Source organism: Canis aureus, chromosome 29 (genome assembly GCF_053574225.1).
Source record: "Canis aureus isolate CA01 chromosome 29, VMU_Caureus_v.1.0, whole genome shotgun sequence".
NCBI lineage: Eukaryota > Metazoa > Chordata > Mammalia > Carnivora > Canidae > Canis > Canis aureus.
This window is the reverse complement of record NC_135639.1, coordinates 19651462-19676474: the sequence shown is the minus strand read 5'-3', so window position 1 is coordinate 19676474 and position 25013 is coordinate 19651462. Positions and strand designations below refer to the sequence as shown.

Sequence of the window (25013 nt, the reverse complement as noted above, 5' to 3'; positions counted from 1 at the left end):
ACCAAATGAAGAGATATATAGGCCAAGGTCCGGGAGAGTTGGGAACATAGAGCTGCTGTATCCTTTCCATGTGGAATCGATGCATTACCTTCCTGGCACGTTGATATATTTACCAACCAGGAAGTTCACCTCAGATTCCATAGTTTTTATTTCAGAATTATTGTGTAGTCCTAATTGATTGAATCATAGGTCACATGATTGAACTCCATCTCTAGTGACTGTTCTCTCCCGGGAGGTTAGGAAGTCAGGTGGTATCAGTGGCTCAAAGCCCCAACCCTCTAATGACACATTTCATCTTTCTGTTATGACCAGCCTCCAATCTGAGTCATCTCTTTTTTTTTTTTTTTTTTTTTTTTTTGAGTCCTCTCTTTAGCATAAACTCAAGTGTAGTCCAGGGCCCACTGTGAATAATGTAGACACTCCTATATCTTTTGAAATTCCAAGGTTCCAGAAAGTTGGGACAGTGACCAGACAAATTTCTTATTGTAAAAGTGATACTATCTATTTGCTGTTGGGTTCAATTTGCTTATATTTTGTTAAGAATTTTTGTATCTGTAGGTGCCTGGGTGGCTCAGTTGGTTAAGTATCTGCTTTCAGCTCAGGTCATGATCTCAATGTCTTGGAATCCTGCCCTGCATCAGGCACCCTGCTCTGTGGGGAGTCTGTTTCTCCCTCTACCCCTCCCCTTGCTCATGCGCATGTGTACTCTTTTTTTCAAATAAACAAAATCTTTAAAAAAATAATTTTTGCGTCTGGGTTCATGAAGGATAGTAATCTGGTTTTTGTTTTGTTTTGTTTTTCCAATGTAATTTCTTTGTCTGGTTTCACTAGCAGGATAATACTGGCCTCAGAAAGAGTTGGGAAATGTTCCCTCTTCATTTTTTTAAAGCTTTTATGTGAGATTGATATTATTTATGCCTTAAATGCTTAGTAACATTTGACAATGAAAAGTTCTGGGTCTGGAGTTTTTGTGGGAAGGTTTGTGATTATGAATTCAATTTCTTTAGTAGATGGAAGAGTATTCAGGGTTTTCTAATTCTTCTTGAGTCAGTTTTGATAATTTGTATCTTTCAGGAAATTTGTTCATTTCTTCTAAGTTCTTTGAATTTATTGGCATAAAGTTATTTATAATATTCTCTTATCCCCTGTAATATGTTAGGATCTGTAGTGATGGGCACTCTTTCATCCTGATACTATATTTTTTGTATTAGTAATTTTTTTCTTTTTTTTTCTTAATCAGTCTTAGAAGCTTATAAATTTTACTGACTTTTTAGTCAGCTTTTGGTTTTATTGATACTTCTATTGTTTCCTGTTTCTTATTTTGTTCTTTCCTGTTCTTGGCTTTATTAATTTCTTTCTTCTACCTCAGAGTTTCTCAGTTTCAGCAGTATTGACAATTTGGGCCAGATAATTCTGTTTTGAGCATCATAGGATGTTTAGCAGCATCCTTGACCACTCCTCACAAAATGCCAATAGATCCCCCAGTTGTAATAACAGAAAATGACTCCAGACATTGCCAAATGTGTCCTGGTGAACAAAATAGCCCACAGTTGAGAACCATTGCTCAGCTTCTTTCAGTTTAGTTTGCTTCTTTTTCTAGCTTCTAAATGTGGAATCTCAAGTCATTAATTTTGGACTCCATCCCCAACGTAAGGATTTAAAGCTAAACATTTCTCTTGAGGCACTGCGTTAGCTGTATTGAACAAATTTTGATATGTTGCATTTTCTTTATAATCCCTCTGAAGATATTTTCTGATTTCTTTGTGATTTGTTCTTTAACCTGTGACTTCTTATTTACTTCCTCTATTTCTTTGGGTTTAATATGCTTTTTTTTTTTTTTTTTTTGGAGCTTCTTAAGGTGAAAGACCATTGATTTTGAATCTTTCTTTTTTTTCTTATAGAAGAATTTAAAGTTAAACATTATTGTGTGAATATTGTTTTAGCTACATCCAACAAATTTTTTTTTTACATCCAACAAATTTTGATATGTTGTGTTTTTATTATCATTCAGCATATTTTCTAATTTCTCTGCATTTTGTTTTTTGATTTGTGGCTTATCTTCCAAACATTATTATTTTTCTAGTTATCTTGTTGTTCTTGATTTCTAATTTAATTCCATTGTGCTTAGACAACTTACCTTGTATAATTTTAGTAATTATAAACTTATTGAAAATTATGCTTTACAAAATGTATAACTTAGGCATGTTTATGTAGTGAGCCAAAAGATTTATCAGAGGCTTAAATTAGTGTGTTTGCTGTATTTGAAATAATTGTTTTTTACTTAATTTGGTTCATATGTAATTTAAAATTTTTTCCATTTATTGAAAAATGTACACAAAAACACGAAAATATAAAATGAATTTTCACAAAGGTGAAGAAATACTATATTATAGACTCTTCTTAGGAACCCTTCCTTTGACTCTTTCCAGTCACACCCCCTGCCTCCCTGAGGTAACCACTATTCCAGCTTTTGATGCTGTTAAATTAGTTTTGCCTATTTTGAATTTTGTGTGGATGGAGTTAAGCAGTATGTATTTTTTTATATCTGCCTTTTTTTCATTCAACATTATGTCAAAATTATGAAGATTCATACATATTGCATAATAGTTCATTTTCAGTTGTATTTTCCATTGTATTACATTGTATGAATATTTCACAATTTGTTCTCATTCTATTATTGATGGATATTTGTTTCCAGTTTTTGGCTGGTATGAAAAGAATGAGCATTTTTTTGTATGTCCTTTGATGAACAGATATTAGTTAGGTATATGCCTGTGAGTAGAGATGCTGAGTCATGAGGATTGCATATATTCAGCTTTGCTATGTAAGTTTTAAGGGAAATTTTATTGATTGTAGTTCTTGTTATGCATCCTTTTTAGACACTTGCTTTTTTGTGGCCTTAGTTATTATGGTGGTTATGTTTTTGTCATTGTTAAGGAAGAAACAATACATTTCTTATAAGGCAGTTTTCCTGAAAGCCTGCAATAATCAAGGTTTACTGTGTTTTTAATGGTTTTTTAAAATGTGTATCTTTGATAAAAACAAATATTCAAAATTTCCTTTTTGAAAGAATTAATTTAATAGGTCATGAAGATGAGGAGTATCTGACTGGCTCAGTTGATTAAGCTTTTGCCTTCGGCTCAGGTCATGGTCTTGGGGTCCTAGGATTGAGCCAAGCTTCAGGCTCCCTGCCCAGTGGGGAGTCTGCTTCTCTCTCTCTCTCTTTCTCTCCCTCTGCTCCTTCCCCGACTTGTGTGCATGCATGCATACTCTCTCTGTCTCTCCCAAATCAGTCAATCAATCAATCAATCAGTCAATCAGTATTTAAAAAAATAAGTCATGAAGATGAAAAGTATGACAGGGAATATAGTCAATAAAATTGTAATAATATTGTTTGGTGACTACATTTATTGGGTGAGTACTGAGTAATGTATAGAGTTGCTGAATCATGTATATCTGAAACTAATATAATACTGTATGTTAATTTTACTTCAATAAAATTTAATTTAAAAATTAAAAAGAATTTATTAGCATAGTTTTCTTCTATTATAGTGTTTTTCAAATTTTATTGAACACTATATTATACCATTAACAGCAAAAATTCTGTACTCTTGTCAGCCCCCTTCAGGCATACACTTCAGGGATCCCTGCTCTAATGTAGCTAAGATTTTCTGTTTTTCTTGCCCTTTGAGTATTTATAAAGGAAATATAAGCTTTAGGATACAATTAGAAGATACTTGTTTAGATTCAGAGAATGTATTTTTTTCATTGTGTGGAGGGCGACATCCATTTTACAAAGCAAGTGAAACAAAAAGGTTAACAAATTTGAGGTTTGCTCATTAATTCAACAAAGATAGGTCTTTTTTTTTTTTTTTTTGCTGGAAGATAATATGAATTCTAGGATTGGGGGCTTTTATTTTTCTTCCACGATGGCACTACTCTTGAGCCAGACTGTACTATTTTGTTCAATTTTAATTCTACGCTTCACTTCATTGACTGCCACCAAACTACACCCTAAAGAATTAAAAGTTTATGTATTAGAGCTGTGCACTGGTCAGTGAAAAGTCACAGATCTGGTTGAGATGATTCCCATTCTAATAGTGAATTCATTAGTATGTCTCTCTTAAAGGGATATTATTTGTGAAAAAGAGTACCTGTGATTTCAGTGATAAAATGATAGAAATGTCTTTTCTCTGTCCTTGGGAGTTATTAAGCATTCAGAATAAGGGTGTCTGAAAGGCATACAGTTGATTAGTGTTTGCTTTCAGAGATGCATTTTATTTGAAGAAAAGTGGGCTAACCCACTGGATTATTAGAACATCTCAACCTGGGGCACTTGGGTGGCTCAATTGGTTGGGCATCTACCTTCCACTTAGGTCATGATCCTGGAGTCCTAGGATTGAGCCCCATGTTGGGTTCCCTGCTTGGCGGGGAGCCTGTTTCTCCCTCTCCCTCTTGTCCTGCCTGCCAGTGTGCTGCTGTGCTCTTTTTCTGTCAAATAAATAAACTCTTAAAAAGAAAAAGAACACCTCAACCTTACAGAGAACTTATCATAATTGAATATTTCAATGGCATATTATTGGAAAGGTTTGGTTGGACACATAGGCTTAGAAAAGCAAAGAGGTGGTTTCCAGGTGTGCTAGTATGTAATATTCATTTATTGCCGGCACTATTTGGATCATTATTTTCTTTGTGTACATACAATTAGTCATCTTTCTGTCATACCCTACCTAAATGTTGTACTGTCTTCACAGCTGACTAAATGACCAAAATACTTATCTTTTCTTTCAGTTTCTTTTTTCATGATTATGATTGTTGGTTTATTTCCAGACTAATTTCAAATGTTACTGAGAATCTATTAGTTTATTACCCCACATAGTATACTAGGTTTAGGTAGTATATTTTTAGTTTCATTAAAAATAGTAAGAGTAGTTGCAATGGCTAACATATACTAAATGTTTATTATGTGTTAGATGCTTTTACATATTTTTCTAAGTCTCACACTAACCTAGCCAAGCCACGTGTTATTCTAGTTTTACAAATGGGGAAACTGTCCATGAGAGAGGTTAAATAATTTGTTTAAAGTCACACAGCTGGGGCAGCCCCAGTGGAGCAGCGGTTTAGCGCTGCCTGCAGCCAGGTTGTGATCCTGGAGACTGGGGATCGAGTCCCATATCAGGCTTCTTGCATGGAGCCTGCTTCTCCCTCTGCCTGTGTCTCTGCCTCTCTCTCTCTCTCTGTGTGTCTCTCATGAATAAATAAATAAAATCTTAAAAAAAAAATAAAGTCACACAGCTAATGTGAGTGATAGAATTAATAGACTCAGGACATTTTTATTCTAACACCACAGATCTTTTTGACCTGTACATTGTTGTTCTCTGGTTTTGCTTTGGATTTCACAGCTCTGCTTGCTTATTTTCTTTTTCTTCCAAGTTTTTATTTATATTTCAGTTAGTTAACATACAGTGTAGTACGAGTTTCAGGTATAGAATTGAGCAATTCATCACTTACGTTTAACACCCAATACTCATCACAAGTGCACTTCTAAATAGCTGTCACCCCTTTAACCCATCATACTTCCCACCTCCCTTCCAGCAATTCTTAGTTTCTTCTCTGTAGTTAAGATTCTGTTTTATGATTTGTCCCTCTCTCTCCCCCTGCTCCATATTCATCTGTTTTCTTAAATTCCACATTAGAGTGTAATTATGTGGTATCTGTTTTTTTCTGACTGACTTATTTCTCTTAGCATAACATTCTCTAGGTCCATTCACGTCTTTGCAAACGGCAAGATTTCAGTCTTTTTTTTTCTGAGTAATATTCCATATTCCACACACATGTATATATGTACATACATAACTTCTTTATCCATTCATCAGTTGATGGACGTTTGGGATCTTTCCACAATTCTGCTATTGTTGGTAATGCTACTATAAACATCAGGGTGCATGTACCCCTTTGGATCAGTATTTTTGTATTCTTTGGGTAAATAACCAGTAGTCCCAATTGCTGGATCATAGGATAGTTCTATTTTTAACTTTTTGAGGAACATCCATATTGCTTTCCAGAGTGGCTGTACCAGTTTGCATTCCCACCAACAGTGCAAAAGAATTCCCTTTTCTCTGTATCCTTGCCAAGGTCTGTTGTTTCATGCGCTGTTAATTTTAGCTATTCTGAGTGGTGTGAGGTGATATATCCCATTATAGTTTTGATTTGTATTTCCCTAATGATGAGTGATGTTGAGCATCTTTTCATGTGTCTGTTAGCCATCTGTATGTCTTCTTTGGAAAAATGTTTTTCATGTCTTCTGCTTGTTTTTTAACTGGATTATTTGTATTTTTGGTATTGAGTTTTATATGTTCTTTATATATTTTGGATACTAACCCACTATCAGATATGTCATTTGCAAATATCTTCTCCTATTCCAAAGTTCACCTTTAGTTTTGCAGATTATTTCCTTTGCTGTGCAGAAGCTTTTTATTTTGATGAAGTCCCAATAGTTTATTTTTGTTTTTGTTTCCCTTGCTTCCCTTCTCTTTTGTTTCCTTTCCATTCCCTTGTAAGAAGTTGTTAAGGCTGATGCCAAAGAGGTTCTGTTTGTGTTCTAGGATTTTGATGGTTTCCCATCTCACACTTAGGTCTTTCATCCATTTTGAATTTATTTTTGTGCATGGTCTAAGAAAGTTCTTTTGCCTGTTCCTGTTGAGTTTTCTCAACACTATTTGTTGTAAGGTCTTTTTTCCATTGAATATTCTTTCCTGCTTTGTCAAAAAGTAGTTGACCATATAGTTGTGGGACAGCTCTGCTTCTGCTTCTTTACTTGTGCTCCTTTCCACTTGGTTATGCCCTCTCCCTACCAGGTCCAGCTTCTACTAGTAGCAAATAGTCATCATTTAAGATCCATACCAAATGCTACCTTTTTCTAAAGTTTACCCTGCTAGCCACATTGGGAAGTAAATTCTGCCTACCTAAAACCACCACAAGAATCAAAGTATTTGTTGACTTGAGATTATAGGCAAAAAAGCCATCTAAATGTAAGTACTACTGATGCATTTTTTAAAAATTGGAAGAACATGGCAGTATGGTAAACATGAGTACATACATGATCATTTTTGCTTCTTAGTATTTGGAAATGTTAAGCGTTATTGGTGGTATAACTAGATAGGACATGCATTTCTTTGGTGAAAAAGTTCATATTCTTGGTTATTTTATATTTTTTTTAGAAAGAAGATAAGTAAAAGTCTGAGAGAGGTGGGAAGAACCTGCTGTTTTAATTTTGTTCACAGCAGTGGGTCAGATTATGTTCTTTTGGTGCTAGCTTTGATAATAGGCTTAATACAATATTGGAATTCAACAATTGGTTATCTTTAGATATATATATTCCTTTGCATTTATAGCCATATGTGGGATTTCCAAACTGTTTAAAACAGGTTAAAAAAAAAACAGGTTAAGTTTATGGTAAATAGTCCTACTTCTCTCTAAATAGATTATTTCCATTTATTACTTTAGTATTCCATTGCTTTTGCTTTATTTGTTTTAAGTTTTTTTCTCAGATAAAAGCAATTAAACCAAAACTTACTATGAGGGAGTGGGAAATTCCATCATTGATAACCCCTTCAAATTTTGAGCATTTTTGTTTTAAATCTCAAGATTTGTATTTTTCCTCTTTTGACTTACTGATTTACTTTGACAAATAAAAAAGAACTTAAAACTTTTTATAAATACTTATATAGTGATAGAAATTTAGTTATAATTTATTTATAGGGTTTTGAACTCTTGAGTCTCTGTTAAACTAAAAGTTCTGTTTTTATGAGTTCTTCCATCTGAATTGTACATATCCTTGCTCTTAATTTGGCTGAGCTCTTGAAGCATCTTAAGATTTTTTTTGCCTCTTTTGAGAGAGAAATCCTTTTAATAAGATAATCTCTTGAAAATGAATATCAGTCTTTTTCATCCTGTGTCACTTGGACCTTATGAAACCGTTAAGAAAGGAAAAAGTGGACAGGATGCAGTAACACAAACCTTTTGGATTTTGAACTAAGACGGTACAATTTCTACAAATTATGAGACTGACAAAAATACTTCTATTATTGAAGTTTAGAAATGTAATTGTTAAATATCCATTGGAATAGTAAATCAGATTAAAGTAATCAGTAATGTGATATTCTGAAAACATTTGACATTAACCAGAATATATTAAATAATTGAAGTTTTAGTTCTGGAGACAGGAACTTAAATTCTCTTTTATAAAATTCCTGTTACTGTTCATGCTAAATTATTATAAAAGTAATACATGTTCATTTAAGAGGACTAGTATAACATAATTCTAATAATAGCTAACTTTAGAGTTTGTTATATCTTGCTGTTCAGAGTAAACTTATTTATTCCTCATAACAATCACATGAGGCACATATTGTCACTTTTCCTCTTTCATAGATGAGGAAACAGCACAGAGAAATGAAGGCACTTTTGAACTAGGCAATACACTATTTGAACCTAGCAGTCTAGCCTTAAGAGCCTGTGTGTCCTTAACTTCTCTCCACCAAGGTAGTTGAGAATTGGGGTTTTGGGAGCTCTTGGGTGGCTCAGTCTGTTAAGCATCTGCCTTTGGCTAGGGTCATGATCCTGGGATCCTGGGATGCAGTGCCACACCAGGGTCCTGGGATTGAGCCCCACGTCAGGCTCCCTGCTCAGCGGGGAGTCTGCTTCTCCCTCTACCCTTGCTCATGCTCTTTCTCTCTGTCTCTCAAATGAATAAATAAAATCCTAAAAAAAAAAAAAAAAACCCAAGAGTTGTTTGGGGGATAAAATGAAATAATATATGTTAACTGTTTAGCATACTGTTTAGCAGACTTTATGTTCAGTAGATGATAAGTATTCTTTTTTTTTTTTTTGATGATAAGTATTCTTATAACAAATACTGATGAACAAAACAGAAAAAAGTCACAAAAAGAAAATATGTTAGCATTTTTAGGTATATCTTCCCAGTCTTTTAAACAGTCTTTCTTGATTTTATTAATATATCTCCTTATATTATTTTCTTCTTTGTATAATTTTTTTGTTTGTTTATATTTTACACAAAGAGCAAGAAGGCTTGAATTTGTATCACTTAGCAGTAAAGCAAGCCTGTTTCAGCTTGTGTGCTAGCCAAAACTTTTTTTTTTCTCCTTATGCTTAGGAGTTACTAAGTGGAGAGAGAAGAGGACATAGGAAGTACGTTTTTCTTTTTAAACAAAAATGAGATGATGTTTGAATTAAAAATCTACAGATCAATAAAATGTAGGATACTAGAAGTAGGCAAGAGAATATGTGCTCATATTAATTTTGTTAAAAAAACAGTGAAACACCAGTGTCAGAATAATTAGTTAACTGGATATACCATATCTGAATGAATGGTTCTAATGAATGTGGACTATTTCTTCTTGATGAGTGAGATTATAGAAGTCTGATTATATATTGCACTGTTAAAGAAATTCACTGGGTGTGATATAACTAATCTCCCTTTCCATAGCCTTAGCAACAAATGTCTAATGGTCTTTTTTGTTTTTCTTTAGGTCTACACACAATGAGCTGGAAAAGAATCGGTGAGTCAGTGATGAATGCAGCTTTGCAAACTTAATGTTTTTCCTGTGAAAATAATGTAATAGTACAAAGGTAGTTATAATTTTATTTTTTAAATGTATAGGATAATTCTGATATATATTCAATCCAAAAAATGACTTTTTCAATATAAGTTTATACTGTCTAAACTGGAGGACATCAATAAATTTTTAAGCTCATTTGATTTTTGAGTTTGTGGTATAGTTGCCTTTCTTTATGTTTCTGAAAACAGGTTGTGATAGCCTCATAACTTACATATGCTCAAGCTATAGGTAGACAGAATAAGCGTTTCTATAGTGTAGCTAATATTAACACAAATTGTAGGTCATTGAATTTCTCTCTTTGCAGTTTGTTCATTCATTTGTTCATTTATTCATGCACTCAACAAATCTTTATCAAGCGTGAAGTGTGTGCCAGGCAGGCATATGCTTTAGATAGGAAATGCAAGAATGTGTGAGATAGTTTTTGCCCTTAAGGAACTTAGTTTCCTGGGGGAGACAGACAGGTAATTAAAATACTGTGTAGTGCGGTAAATATGGTAACAGAGAAGCAGAAGGTGCTGAAAGATCACTTTGGAGAGTCATCTGATTTTCTTTTGAGGGAGTCTTGGAAGGCTCTCCAGAAGACAGTGAATAAGTGAGTACTGTGTATTAAGGAAACTGCAAAAGTTTCAATATGAGTGCTGTACAAAAGATTGCAGCACAAGGCAAGCCAGGCCAGATATTGACAACTATGCTTAAGAGTTTGGGCTTCTAAGAGCAATAGGAAGCAATGGAATGGTTTTAAGATGGGTTGTCATGTGATCAGATTTGTGCTTTGGAAAATCACTCTGGCCATAGTGTGAAGAATTAGTTGATTGGGAGAAGGAAGCTCTTTTGGAAGCTATTGGAAGCTTCCAACATAAGGGATGATGGTAGCCATTGCAGATAGAAGTATACAGAATAAAGAAACTATTAGGGAGTAGAATCAGTAGGAATTGGTAGTTAGTTGACTGTGGAAGGTTAAGTTTTAGATAGTATTACCATTTACCAAGAAAAGGAATGCAGGAAGAGGACAAGTTTGGGAAACAAGATGAGGATTTATATGAGTAAAATATTCTCTTTTTGATAAAGAGATTAGATTAATAAACAACAAACTGGAATAATCTGCATCATTTTTTACAAGATTTCTATGACCTTCAACTTTTTGTCTTACCTTTTTTTGTGTGTGTGTCCTACCTTTTTTTAAATAGAAGGGTCTTTACAAATTGACTAAACCTAAACTACCTCATTGTAGATGAATTTAAATGTCAAATCCTCTTGAACAGGCTTAGCATAGTCCTCCAGGCTGACTTGGTGGCTTTTACCACCTTGTTTGCACAATCTTCTGTTCATATCTCTTATTATAAAACTTAGGTAGTATAATTGTCTGTTCATATGTCTCTTTCTGCTGAATGACTATGACTGCCTCAAAGGCAGGGATTCTGTTTTGTTCAGTTTTGTAACCTTAGTACCTAGCATTTGATGCATTTGTAGTAGATGATGGCTTTAATATTGAGTGAAGCCAATATTAAAACTGTAGCAAAGTTCAGTGGTCTAGTGAAAAACTGCTTTGTGGCAAAGCAGTTTGGCAAATCTTTCATTTTAAAGACTCTCCTTGAACTTCTGGTATATTAAAGGAAGTATCTGGCTAGTTTAAAAATGGCAAAAACACCAAGAAATGACAGCTCTGAGAATTCTAAAATTAAAACCTTATATTGTGCTTTAAATTAGACCATAGAGGGATCCCTGGGTGGCACAGCGGTTTGGCGCCTGCCTTTGGCCCAGGGCGCGATCCTGGGGACCCGGGATCGAATCCCACATCAGGCTCCCGGTGCATGGAGCCTGCTTCTCCCTCTGCCTGTGTCTCTGCCTCTCTCTCTCTCTCTCTCTGTGACTATCATAAATAAATAAAAATAAAAAAAAATAAAAATAAAAAAAAATAAATTAGACCATAGAGTGTATTTGGGGTCCCACATTTTAAATACTGATAAACATGTGGCTTTCATAATTCTTTCACTCACCTGAATGTAGTCTTTGGGAGTCTTTGTGAGACCCTAATTGGAAACCTACCAGAAGCCTTTAACACTGAAGAAACTATTTTTTAAAAAAATATTTATTTATTAATGAGGGACAAAGAGAGAGAGAGAGAGTCAGAGACACAACACAGGCAGAGGGAGAAGCAGGCTCATGCAGGGAACCCAACGCGGGACCCCGTCCCAGGTCTCCAGGATCACACCCTGGGCTGAAGGCGGCACTAAACTGCTGAGCCACCTGGGCTGCCCTGAAGAAATTCTTCAGTAAACTATTGGGGTTGGAGCTTTTTAAATCTTTGAGTAAATGTTGTTTAATGCATTCTGTGAATCAATTCTGACTTGTTGATAACTTTATCACTCATATTATTACTTTGATATGTCTTGAAGTTGTTTAATGTAGTATCTGTCTGTGGGACTGTTATAGCATGTGTGGCTTTTGATTGCCTGGACATTATGTGAACTCCAGTGTCTCCAGTGAAGATGTTTTGTTCCCATTTTATTTACTTAGGTCTAAGGCTCTGGCTGATTTCCTACCCTACTCCTCTTGACATGATTCCCTCATCTTCTGTCTTCTTCCTTCCTCTTTTTCCTTCTCCCTTCCTCTCTTCCTTGAGGCTTAACTGAAAGGTAATATAAAATTAACCTTTCTAAGATGCATTTGTTTTTAAAAGGGGTAGTTATCAATATAAATAAATCTCAGATTTAGAGGAATGTGTCAGAGGATGAATGCCAAAGAAAGAGTCCAATTTAATAACCTGCAGTCCACTTCTGAAAAGTTAGAGGCTTGTGATCTAGCAAAAAACCGAAAATAATGGTAAACACAACATGAGTTAAAGGGAAGGAGGTATTTTAGCCAAATTGCAAGAAGGCAGCACAGGAGTATTTTTAAAATTTAAATCTATATTGTTATAACATTTTTAAGCGACACCTGTCCTATTTAATGGTTCTTCCCTCCCCACCTGCCCAAGGCACCATTTTTATTTGCTATATTAAAGAAAAAAACTTAACCTAGCTTTGCCATCCTTTAAAATAAATAGAATTTTGGCTTTGCCTTTCATTTGCTTTTGAGTGTGAATTTACATGAGGAAAGTAATTCACTGTCAAAAGGGTAATTTAATTTTGTCTTTATTCTTAGAAGATATTCCTGAAGTAATTCATATTCTTGAGATCTTGCCACTTTACATATGATACATTTATGTCAGGAGTTGTTTTTTTTTTTAACTTGGTTTAAAATCTTGCATATAAAACTGTTCTGAGTTAGTGTATTTTACTGGGGCAAAGCAATGAGAATTAATGTAGATGATTTTAAATTGTTAGTGAATAACAGAAATTCCAGATTAAGGCTATCTTAAAGCCTGACGATTGTTGAAGCTCTTGATCTGGCCTCGAGGAGACAGTAGCCAGCAAATGTTGAGGTTTATATTACCAGATGTCAGAGGAAGGCCTAATGGTGGAAATATGGAGTCTAGCAGGCCCAATGTAGTTTGTTCTGGCTTACAGTTACTTCACTATGCAGATAGAGCATTAGGGAGCTTGGGGTATTTTCAGGACTAATAAAGGAACTCCAGTTTTCTTAGATAAGTCCTGGGGGCTTATTTTTGCCTAAAACGTTGATGGTTACACTGAGCCTAGTCTGGATGGTTCAGAGCATTTGTTACTTGTATATTCACCTTGTCCCCCTAGACCCATCATAGCTTGTAACTGGCTCTGGAGGTGGAAGTAAAATGGGAGCAGAGTACCTTTAGATGTTCTGCATTCCTTAGGAATCTATATGTATCATCTCATGGTAAAATTAATGAGTCTTTGAGATTTAAGAATTAAAAATTTCATGTTATCCACTGGCTTATCAGTTGTATCCTTACCAGAGAAAAAAACCATGCAGTGTAGATTTTGGATCACTTCATTGCTTTTTCATTTTCTTAAGTGAAATTACTGATGATGTTTTTGAAAGAGTCAACAACTTTAACAGGACTTTAATGATCAAGAACCTTAGTGCTGACGGCAGGAGAGGCCATTCAACCCTAATAGCTGTCATTCCTTTGAAACAAAAGGCTTACCCTTATTGCAATTTTGGCAAAGCTAGAAGGGCCAAATGAGGATACTGGCAGAGAAGAAGTGCTTAAGTATTTGGGATAAAAGAGAAGCAGTTCCAATGAATGGTAATAGGTGTCCTCCATATAGACACTTTCTCATATTTCTGAGGGAAAGATAAAAATGACCTTTATGTAGTACTTACTATATTCCCCCACTATGCAAGACTATTATGTAATCCTATAAGGTAGGAAGGCAAAACTGTAGGCCAGTGTGTTATTGAAAACTAGCCATTTTGACCATCATAACAACTTGAAACAAGATAATGAGAACACAAAAATAGTCCTAACCATGATTCTATCTGGTCATAAATATGATAGCTGTATTTAATATCAGTCTTTCTCTTCAGTAATGATTAATAAATATTGTGTTTGGTATTGTGGTAAATAAAATGATGTATAAGATACTGACTCTATCCTATCCTTAAAGTTAAGGTCGTTCTAGTTTGGTAATTAATGGGTTTCATCTTTTAGTACCAGGATCTAGTTTAGTTATCAGTGAATGTCTAGAAAGATGTACTAAAAGTGTTTTTTTCCTCTTGAAAGTTGAAACCTACTAATAGTGTATGCAGTCATTTTAGTGAGTCATTTTAAAAAAGAAAAGACTAGAAAATATGAAAGTACATTGCTTGAAGTAAAGTTAAATGTAGAATTATGAAACTTGTATATACTGGGTTATGATATAAAATACTGTGGTCATAATCAAAAAGCCACTGCTCTGAATAGTGAAGGAGAATGAATGTATGCTGAGACATGAATAAGAGATAGAATTTGAATCTACGGAAAAAATAAGGGAAGAGGTCAGTGTAATTAGAGCCATAGAGGGTGACATCATAAGCTGTGTTCAGGAAAGAGTGAGTAGACCATATTGAGTGGAAGAGCAGAGTCTATCAAATAACAGTGGGAAATGAGGCCAGAAAGATGTTTTGGAATTAAATTGTGCAATTTTTTTTTAAAGATTTTATTTTTTAAATTTTTATTTATTTATTTATTTATTTATTTATTTATTTATTTATTTATTTTTATTTTTATTTTTTTAATTTTTATTTACTTATGATAGTCAGAGAGAGAGAGAGAGGCAGAGACACAGGCAGAGGGAGAAGCAGGCTCCATGCACCGGGAGCCCGACGTGGGATTCGATCCCGGGTCTTCAGGATCACGCCCTGGGCCAAAGGCAGGCGCCAAACCGCTGCGCCACCCAGGGATCCCAAATTGTGCAATGTTATTAAATGTTACGGCATTTGGATTTTCTTTTGTTGGTAGTAGAGATCATCAAAGCATTTATTAAAAAAAAAAAGTATGGTCTAGGTGAGACTGATGTAGATGCTTTTGAAGTAGCTCATGTAGTAGTAGAATATAAAATCAGCACTCACATGATGGACTTGGGAACAGAAAGGAAGAGAGAAGACTAAGAAACACCATAAAAAATAATATTATTTTCAGTTAACTGCTACCATTTAGTTTTCCTCCCATTTCATTCTTCACACAGCAGCAGCAAGAGTGATCCTCTTAAAGGACATACCGGATCATATCATTTCTACTTATAGTCCCCCACAGCTTCCCAGTTAGGTAAAATCTACGGCCTACAAATCTGCCACTTGTCTCCTATGATCCAGCTGACTGACACTGCTTGCTTGCTTTTCCTCAGACACACCATGTTAATTTGCATCTTAAGGCTTTTGCACTTCTTCCTTCTGCTTGGAAAACTCTTGCTCTGCTAGCTCGCATCATTAGTTGTCCGGTCATCTACCTAGAGAACACCAATTGCTCCCCATTCACTCTCTATCCCATTGCCTTTTCTGTTACCTTAACACTTACCTCTGTCTGAATTATTTATGTTTGAGTTATTGGACTTCTTTCATAGAATATAAGTTTCAGGAAGGCAGGGATTTTATTTACCCGTCACACATAGCAGTCATTCAGTAAATATTTATTGAGTGAAAAAAATGATTATATGTGCTATTGAGTATATCCATAAACAATGATGTATGTACTTGAATTATAATAGCTTAAGAGAAAAATGACAATTATAGAAAATACTTGAGAGTTCAACAGACATGTTGTTATAAAATAATTTCATAGGATGTATATGGAAAACTTAATGAATCCTTAAAATATAAATGCATTATATGAAAAAACTTGATAATTGAAAACATCTTAAAAGGTTTTTATTGTGAGGCACTTTGTTTTGATTATAAGAAGAGAATCAATAACTAATTGATTCTTTGAGTTCATTAGGATATTATATAGTACATTAAGACAAAGACAGGTAGTTTTTTTAAAGAGGGATAGTTTACCTGATAGAGTTCATGTTCCACTTCTAAGATCTTTATGTCTTTCTCATTCTATGACTTGAAAACGGGAAGCATTTTTACAAGGTTAAGATTTATATATACTTGGAGACTGAAATATAAATAATTTCAAATTTTTGTGTTAGAATTTTTGATGTATTAGTTGTTTATTCCAATGGCTTGCACATGATAAAGAATACAATATATTTTTTCTAGACTATCTACATATCTTTTTTTTTTTTTTAATTTTTATTTATTTATGATAGTCACAGAGAGAGAGAGAGAGAGGCAGAGACATAGGCAGAGGGAGAAGCAGGCTCCATGCACCGGGAGCCTGATGTGGGATTCGATCCCAGGTCTCCAGGATCGCGCCCTGGGCCAAAGGCAGGCGCCAAACCGCTGCGCCACCCAGGGATCCCCTATCTACATATCTAATCCCCATTTGACATGGACATCTTGACAGAGTGATTGTTTTGATCTACCTTATTCTAGAACAAAACAATACTAAATCTTGGCAGTGGTTTCTTAGTATATTACCTGATTATTTAGGATTCCTTGGAAGGAAGAGCATATAATATAACTGGTTTTAGCTGCATATTTTGGGTGCTTGTATGACATTTGTTTAAAAAGAACATGTACTTTTATATATAGTATGTACATTTTAGAAAAAATGTGTATCTGTTAGGGAAAAAATTATAAGATTGGTTTGGCAGAACTTTCACTGAAACTTTTAAGTCAACTAATAGTACCTAAAGAATATTTGCTGGGGCAACCCCGGTGGCTCAGCGGTTTAGCGCCGCCTACAGCCCAGTTCGTGATCCTGGAGTCCCGGGATCGAGTCCCACATCAGGCTCCCTGCATGGAGCCTGCTTCTCCCTCTGCCTGTGTCTCTGCCTCTCTCTCTCTCTCTTCTCTGTGTATTCTCATGAATAAATAAATAAATAAATAAATAAATAAATAAATAAATAAAATCTTTAAAAAAAAAGAATATTTGCTTGCATTAAAGACAAGTTACAAGGTTAGGGAAACTAAATTTTTATTGTAGGTTTAAAATACATGACTGCATCTGGATCAGGAGTCCACATTTGGGATTGGGTTCAGTAATTTTGGGATGTTTAGTCAAAAACTCTTCTTAGCCTTGGTTTATTACTTACATATAAATCTCAGTATGAAAAGACCTTATAGTAAATGTCAATATGAAAATGCCTTATAGTAACTTCCTTAGCTTGGTAAAGGGCATTTATGAAAAACCCACAATTAACATTGTACATAATGGTGACAGACTAAATGCCCTCCCCTAAAATCAGGAATAAGACAAGGATGTCTGCCTTTATGGCTTCTACTCAACATTGTTCTGGAGGTTCTAGCCAGGACAGTTAGGCAAGACAAAGAAATAAAAGCCATCAAGATTGGAAAGCAAGTAATAAAACCATTTTATACATCATAGTCATATGTATTGAAAATTTTTAGGAATCCACATATACAAAAAAAACACTATTAGAGCTCATAACTAAATGTAGCAAAGTTGTAGGGTTCAGGATTGACACAAAAAACAATTGTGTTTCTGTATACCAATTTGAAAATGAATTTATGAAAACAATTCCGTTTTTTTAAAGATTTTATTTATTTATTCATGAGAGACACGGAGAGAGAGGCAGAGACACAGGCAGAGGGAGAAGCAGGCTCCATGCAGGGAGCCGGATGTGGGACTCGATCCTGGGGCTCCAGGATCACGCCCTGGGCCGAAAGCAGACGCTAGACGGCTGAGCCACCCAGGGATTCCCCAACAATTCCATTTATAATGACATCCAAGAGAGTAAAACACCTAGGAGTAAATTTAACCAAGGAGGCAAAAAATTTATATACTGAAAACTACTACTTAATATTGTTAAAGTGGCAGTTGACCTATCTATATCGACCTGTAGATTCAGTGCAAGCCCTGTCAAAATCCCAGCTTCCTTTTTTAACTGGAATTGACAACTGATTTTAAAGTTCACATGGAAGTGCAAGGTACGCAGAATAATCAGAACAATCTTGAAAAGAACAAAATTGGAGGACTCCTATTTCTTAATTTCAAAACTTAGCACCACGCTTCATAATCAAGATAGTGAAGTATTGGCCAAAGAATAGACTTATAGATCACTAGAATGAAGTCCAGAGGTAATCAGTCACATTTGTGGTGTACCAAAGACAATTTTTTTTTTTTGACAAGGATGCCAAGACAGTTTGGTGTCTTTTCAGCAAATGGTAGCTGATATAACTGGATATCTACATGTAAAATAATGAAGTTGGATATATACCTCACATCATATGTAAAATTTAACTTTAATGAATCGTAGACCTGAAATTTTTTAATAAAGATTTTATTTATTTATTCATGAGAGACACACAAAGAGAGGCAGAGACACAGGTAGAGAGAAGAAGCAGGCTCTGTGCAGGGAACCCAGCGTGGGACTCGATCCGGGGTCTCCAGGATCACGCCCTGGGCTGAAGGCGGCGCTAAACTGCTGAGCCACCCGGCCTGCCCCATAGACCTGAATTTAAGAGCTAAAACTATAGAGGTCTTAGAAAATGAGAGTAAAATCTTTGTGACTCTGTGCTAGGTAATGGTTTCTTACATGACACCAAAGGTACAAGCGACAAAAAAAATTAGATATGTTGAACTTTATCAAAATTAAAAACATATGTGCTTCAAAGGATACCATCAAGAAAGTGAAGACAAATCACAGAATGAGAAAATATTTGTAATGCATATATCCAGTAAGAGACCTGTATCCAGAATATAGAAAGTACTCTTACAACTAAACAATAAAAAGACAACTCAATATAAAAACAGGCAAAATATTTGAGTACCTATTTCTCCAAAGACGTGAAAAGATGTTCAACATTAGTGGTCATTAGGGAAATGAAAATCCAGACTAAGTGGTACCACTTCGCATTCACTAATGGCTAACTTAAAAAAGCTCACCAACTTTGTGGTGGTCCATTCATCATATCAGTAACCATTGATTAGTAGAAAGGTCTGAAAAAGTTGACTGACCTCATAGTTTGGCACTTAAAAGTAGTGATGTCATTATCATCTGATGGCACTACACAAATGACTCAACAGTTTATAATTACTTAAGACATATAATTAACCATAGATAAGTTCCCAATATATTATATGGTGCTACTACTTAATATGGTCTGAGCTTGATAATAAGTCAGGTTTGAGCTCTGTCACATATAAGAAGGGTATATTAAAAGGTCTTTAAGAACCTCTAATTAATAATGAAATCCAACAAAATTAAGACCATATATTGAAATTATATGAGTTTCATTTGAGGTGTAATAAAATATAACCTGACTGTATTTGGGGGACCTTAAACAACAAATTTTAAAAGTGTAGTTGTGTAGGGAAGGAGAAATCGCACTGTCCAGAGACCAGGAAATAGCTACTGATCTAGTTTTCTGATTAGGCAAATAAAATGATGGCTACTTTCCTTTTTAGTCTAAAGATGGAAAACAGACACCCTTATTTTTAATTTATGTAAAAGTCCTGAAGAAGATAATTTTATTCTTTATACTTTTTTAGATAGTAGGAGTCCAGTTACAGTACAGAGTTTTGTTTTGTTTTGGAGTGTAGAAATTTCTTTTATAGTTCTGAGCTATTGAGACTAACTATAGAGCACTAGAAAAGTAGCTATGCATTGGAAAGTAAGAGCTACTTACTTAATAGAGTTTTTCTGTTTATGAAGCTATAGAACCAGATAAATGTAGATGCTAACTTTTTCAAACTGTATGCAGAGTACTACCATATTTGTCGTGGAGACATATAATAGATGCATTTATTATTGAATGCAAGAAAATGAATATTTTAATTATATTTTTATAGGGATAGGAATGCTGAAAACTACAGACAAACTAAAAATAGCTGTCAGAGTACAGAGATGGGCACCTGTTAGAATTAAATGTTACATGAGATAGAGATGAAGTAATTGGTGGGTTTTGGAGATAAAATTTATGGTTAATAAAGGAAGTGTAGCCAAGATAAAATTACACATCTAAAATGCAGCCTATGCAATGAAGTCATTGCATTATTATCTAGATAGATTCACATTTTCTGTATTGACCTTTGTCAGAAATAGCTCATTAAGGTTAAGCTTTCTACTCCCTGACCTAGGCTACAAGGTGATAGAGGCTGATTCAGGCAAGGATTACATGCTAGAAACCAAGTGTTTTCAGAACTTAAGCTGTGCAGTTCCTAACGTTGATATCACTTAAATTAATAACATAGGAAGAGATGAGATCATTAGGTCTTAAAAATAACCCGGAAATACTATAATTTGAAACTCTGAAATTTAATGTCTAGAAATAAATAATTGTTAGACTTTCAGTAATTGACATGGTGAATATTATTTACCGTAGTGAAGGTATAGTACATTTTTATTCAAGTGATTGCAGATTATCTCTGTTTAACTGTTATCTTGTTTAAGAAAACACTTCCTCTCAAACTATGAATTTGTAATTTTGAAAAAGGGATAGTTTAATTAATAGACTTTCTTGATACATTTTAGATGATATAGTATACAAAAATTTATTTTATATGCACCTTGAGGAATATGTTTGGTCCACAAAAACTGGCTATGCCTTTTATACTGATGCTCATTATAATTATATAATTATAATATTATACTGCTGTATAGCAGTGGAAGTCTACTCTACTTTAAGGCAGTATGCTCTTTTGCTAAATTCCTTTGCTACATGTAATCAGTACAGTATAAATACTCTGATAAATATTGGTTTAATAATAATAACTGTAATTCAAGTACTTTTTCTTAAGGCAGCATCTTCTTCTTTTAAAGAAATTTCCATTTTGATGAAAATTTTGGTAATTAAAGCATGCCAAGAGGTACATCAGTAAGAAAGCTGTTTTATTACATGAGAGAGTTCTTTAGTATTTTGCATTTTTTATCTTCTAAAAATTCAGGTTCATTTGACATATTTTAGGTGTTGCAGAGAAGAGAGTAATTATTTTGTACTTATATTTTTCTGTATATTCTAGTGAATAATGCCAATTGCAAGTCCCATGGATGTTACTAGTGGAAAAACCACAGGTCTAAAGAAGAATTCAGTAATGAGAATAGAATTTTCTAATATGGTTACTTGTTAACCAGTTCTTGAAGGACAGATTTGCTTAGAAAATAATTAACAGCCCTGGGATAATCACATGACATGTTGCTTATACTCATATCTTCTAACTCAAGAAAAGTTGAAACTTAATGAACTCATAAGTACATGACTTCCTTGTTTTGTTGTTATTCAGGGAAGGCTATTAGATATTAGAGAAAGGTGGATTTTAATACCAAACATAGCTTAAGAGCTAAGTTGTTGAAAAGGATACCTGGAATCTAACACAGATAACTTCTTTGTGGATTTGTAATCGATGTGAAAATTGTACTAGAGGCAGAAGATAATAATTTTCCTTTCATCTGTACTACTGGTGGACTGTAGATATTATATAAATTATTTGATTTCTTTGGGTCTTGCTTTCCTTGGCAGTAAAAGGGAGAGACTTGGGTGATTTCCGAATTCCCTTCTTATATGAAAACTTATAGAATTCTCTTAGTTTTAAGCTCAGCAATCATAGGCATATTAGAAACTTTATTATTCTGTTGTCTGCAAAGCATTTTCCTGATATAAATATATATATATGTAAGTATGCATGCAAACCCTCCCCCAACACACACACACAATGAAAGAACAGCTGGAAAAATGAGCTTAGAACCTCATCTCATTCAAACTTTGAGATTTTGTAAAATATCTAAAGATTATTATAATATATGGTGCCATACCTACAATGATAAAAGCCTATTTTTAAGCACTTATTATTAATGATAAACAGCAAACAGTAATATAAAACTAGAATTTACTCTGGGAAGCAGATGTATCTGTGTGTATATAAATAATATAAATACATTCTTCAAAACTGTATGTACACACGCGCACGTGCACACACACAGACAGATATGAGCCCTGAAAATTTTTTTAACGATTTTATTTATTTATTTATTTATTTATTTATTTATTTATTTACTTACTTACTTATTTATTTGATAGAAAGAGAAAACACAGGCGCGAGTGCATGCACACAAATGGGCAGTGTCAGGGAGAGGGAGAAGCAGACTCCTCACTAAGCAGAGAGCCCAATATGGGGCTCCATTCCAGGATCCCGGGATTATGACTTGAGCCAAGGCAGATGCTTAACCAACTGAGCTACCCAGGCACCCCTGAATTCTGATATTTAATACTACTGAATATTTAGGACCTTGTTCCTGTTGGAAAAATACTTACCACTGACATCTAAGGAAATGTAAACAGTTAATCTGTAAACATGATTGTGCTAAATCTTGGTCACATTTTTTTTTTTTTTAATTCTCTGACTAGTTTATGTCTGCTCAGGCTCCAGAAATCCTGTTTTGCGATTATAGCTGTAACTTATTGCTGTATCAGATCAGTCATTTTAATAGGCCTCTGTGATCACTAAATGAGGTATGCCATACCAGGAAGAAAAAGCACATCCTGTCACATAGAACTTTAAGGAAAGATGGCTTAGCTTACTTTTTAAAATATTTTTAAGATTTTATTTATTTATTCATGAGACACACACACAGAAGGCAGAGACCTAGGCAGAGGGAGAAGCAGGCTCACTCCAGGGAGCCCAGTGTGGGACTTGATCCCGGGACTCCGGCATCATGCCCTGAGCCACTCAGGTATCCCCTTAGGTAACTTATTTAAAACATTTTGTCTTTGGGATTCCTGAGTGACTCAGTTGGTTAAGCATCTGCCTTTGGCTCAGGTCCTGATCCCAGGGTCCTGGGATGGAGTCCTACATCAGTCTCCCTGCTCAGTGGAGTCTGCTTCTCTCTCTCTCTCCCTCTGTCCCTCCCCCTGCTGGTATGCATGCTCTCTCTCTCTCAAATAAAAAACTCTTAAAAAAAAATATTTTGTCTATAAACAGTCTGTAGAGAAAGTAGCTGTAGGTCAATATATTGCGATCTTTCTTACCATTTGAAGAATCTCAAAGTAGCTTTTCAGTAATGTCCTCACTGCTTTGATAGTCTGCCAAGCCTGCATTTTGGGACACCTTAACTGTCCATCCACCCCCTCGCCCCCTCAAGTTTAGAGCTGCTAAGGGTTGCCGGAAATCAGAGTTGTGCTAAGTTCACTAGAAATTTATGCTGTCTTTAACTGTAACCTCCTTATGGATCAGCCATTCTGAGTTTTTGTTGTCTCCTTTATAGCATTTATCACAGTGACTATTCAACCTTTTTTTTTTTAATCCCCCCAGCAGAGGGTGAGGTAAAAGCCTGAATTAGGGGTCATTAAAATCACATTTGACGGATGCCTGAGTGGCTAGCGGTTGGGTTGAGCGCCTGCCTTCGGCCCAGGGTATGATCCTGGAGTCCCGGAATCGAGTCCCACATTAGGCTCCCTGCATGGAGCCTCCTCCTCCCTCTGCCTGTGTCTCTGCCTCTCTCTCTCTCTGTGTCTCTCATGAATAAATAAATAAAATCTTTTAAAAAATCACATTCTAGTTTATGGAAGGGTGTCAGTTTCTCTAGAATTAAGTGTAGAACTAAATGATTCTTAAGATCTCTTCCAGTCCAAAAAAATTCTGAGATTAAGTGCCCAATCCCACTTTTTACTCTCAGATCTAGTTTTTGAACCAAGAGTTAGGACCCATATCTCCTAACTCCTAGAGACATTTCCAGAATATTATTGTGACTCCCATTTGCTCCTTTGCTGAGACTCTGGACACCTGATCCAAACTTCATCTCTGTGTTTTACCTATATTCTTTTGGCTCAAATTCCTTGACTCTCCCCACCCCTACTTCCCTTTTGGACATCTAATGCACAGAGATGCGTGAATAACTAAAAGTTTTTATAATAATCAAAAATAAGTAACTTGAATTTCTATCAATAGGGGAATGGCTAAATAGATGATAATATATTCCTAACTTGCAGCAGGTAAGAAGAATGATACAGACCTGTCTGTGTGTATATGGAGAGATTTCCAGGTATATTAAGTAAAAAAAGCAAATTGAAAAATAGTACTTCCAGTGTGATCTCATTAATGTTAAAGTAACACAGTCCTATATGTAAATACATTGGGAAATTTCTGGGAAGATACATATGAACCTGATACACTTGTTACCTCTGGGAAAGAATTGAGGAGAGACTGTAGTGTTGATCTGATTGTTAGAGTTTTTGTAGTAAAAGTATATTGTGAATTGAAAGATTATTAATATATTAATACATATAGGCATATTAATATATTTCCATAGATCATAAAGCTGGAAGGGGCCTTTGAAAATCATCTGGTCTTGTATCCTTATTTTATGGATAAGGAAACCTGAGTTCATCTCTACCAAGTTGATTAATTGACAAAGTCAAGATGAGATCCTAGATTTTCTGATTCCCAAATTAGAACTTTTTCCACGCTGCCCTCTAAGTACAGCTAAAATAAACAGTTTTCATTAATGTCTTTCCTGATTATCCAAAGTAATATTTTCTCAGGAATTGATAAATTCCTGCCTGTTCACTGTTTGCATCACTTATATGAATTTTAACCTATAGTACTTTATACTATAATGGCTTCCCGTCTGTGAGGGGAGGAATTTTAACTTGCTCTTTTTCTGTATCTGACACAGCGTCTTGTGTATTAACAGGTGCTCAGTGAATTAATAATTAATATTTTTGTTTGATTTTTGTGGCAGGCTATGCACCTTGTGTCAGATTAAGAGAAAAAAGTTAAATGCCAAACCAAATAAACAGCTGTGTGGGGTTTTTGTTTTTGTTTTTTTGCTGTTTTGTTTTGCGAATGCTGCCACTTCAAGATAGAAAGTATTTTAGGAAGGCACATAGTGAGATATTTGCTACCCTGCAAATATCTTCCCTTTCCAAGGAAAATAGTTTGTTCTCCACTAATGCTTCAGAGAG

General features: G+C 34.9%; 1 protein-coding gene across 2 annotated transcripts in view; it reads left to right on the top strand.

The window, feature by feature from the left end:
* Positions 1–25013, top strand: part of MXI1 (MAX interactor 1, dimerization protein) — an 81317-nt gene that overhangs the window by 32679 nt on the left and 23625 nt on the right. For both annotated transcript variants that reach the window (XM_077877667.1, XM_077877665.1), the window contains exon 3: positions 9552–9581. In XM_077877667.1, coding sequence (XP_077733793.1) covers positions 9552–9581 — 30 coding nt within the window. The remainder of the gene's footprint in view (positions 1–9551; positions 9582–25013) is intronic.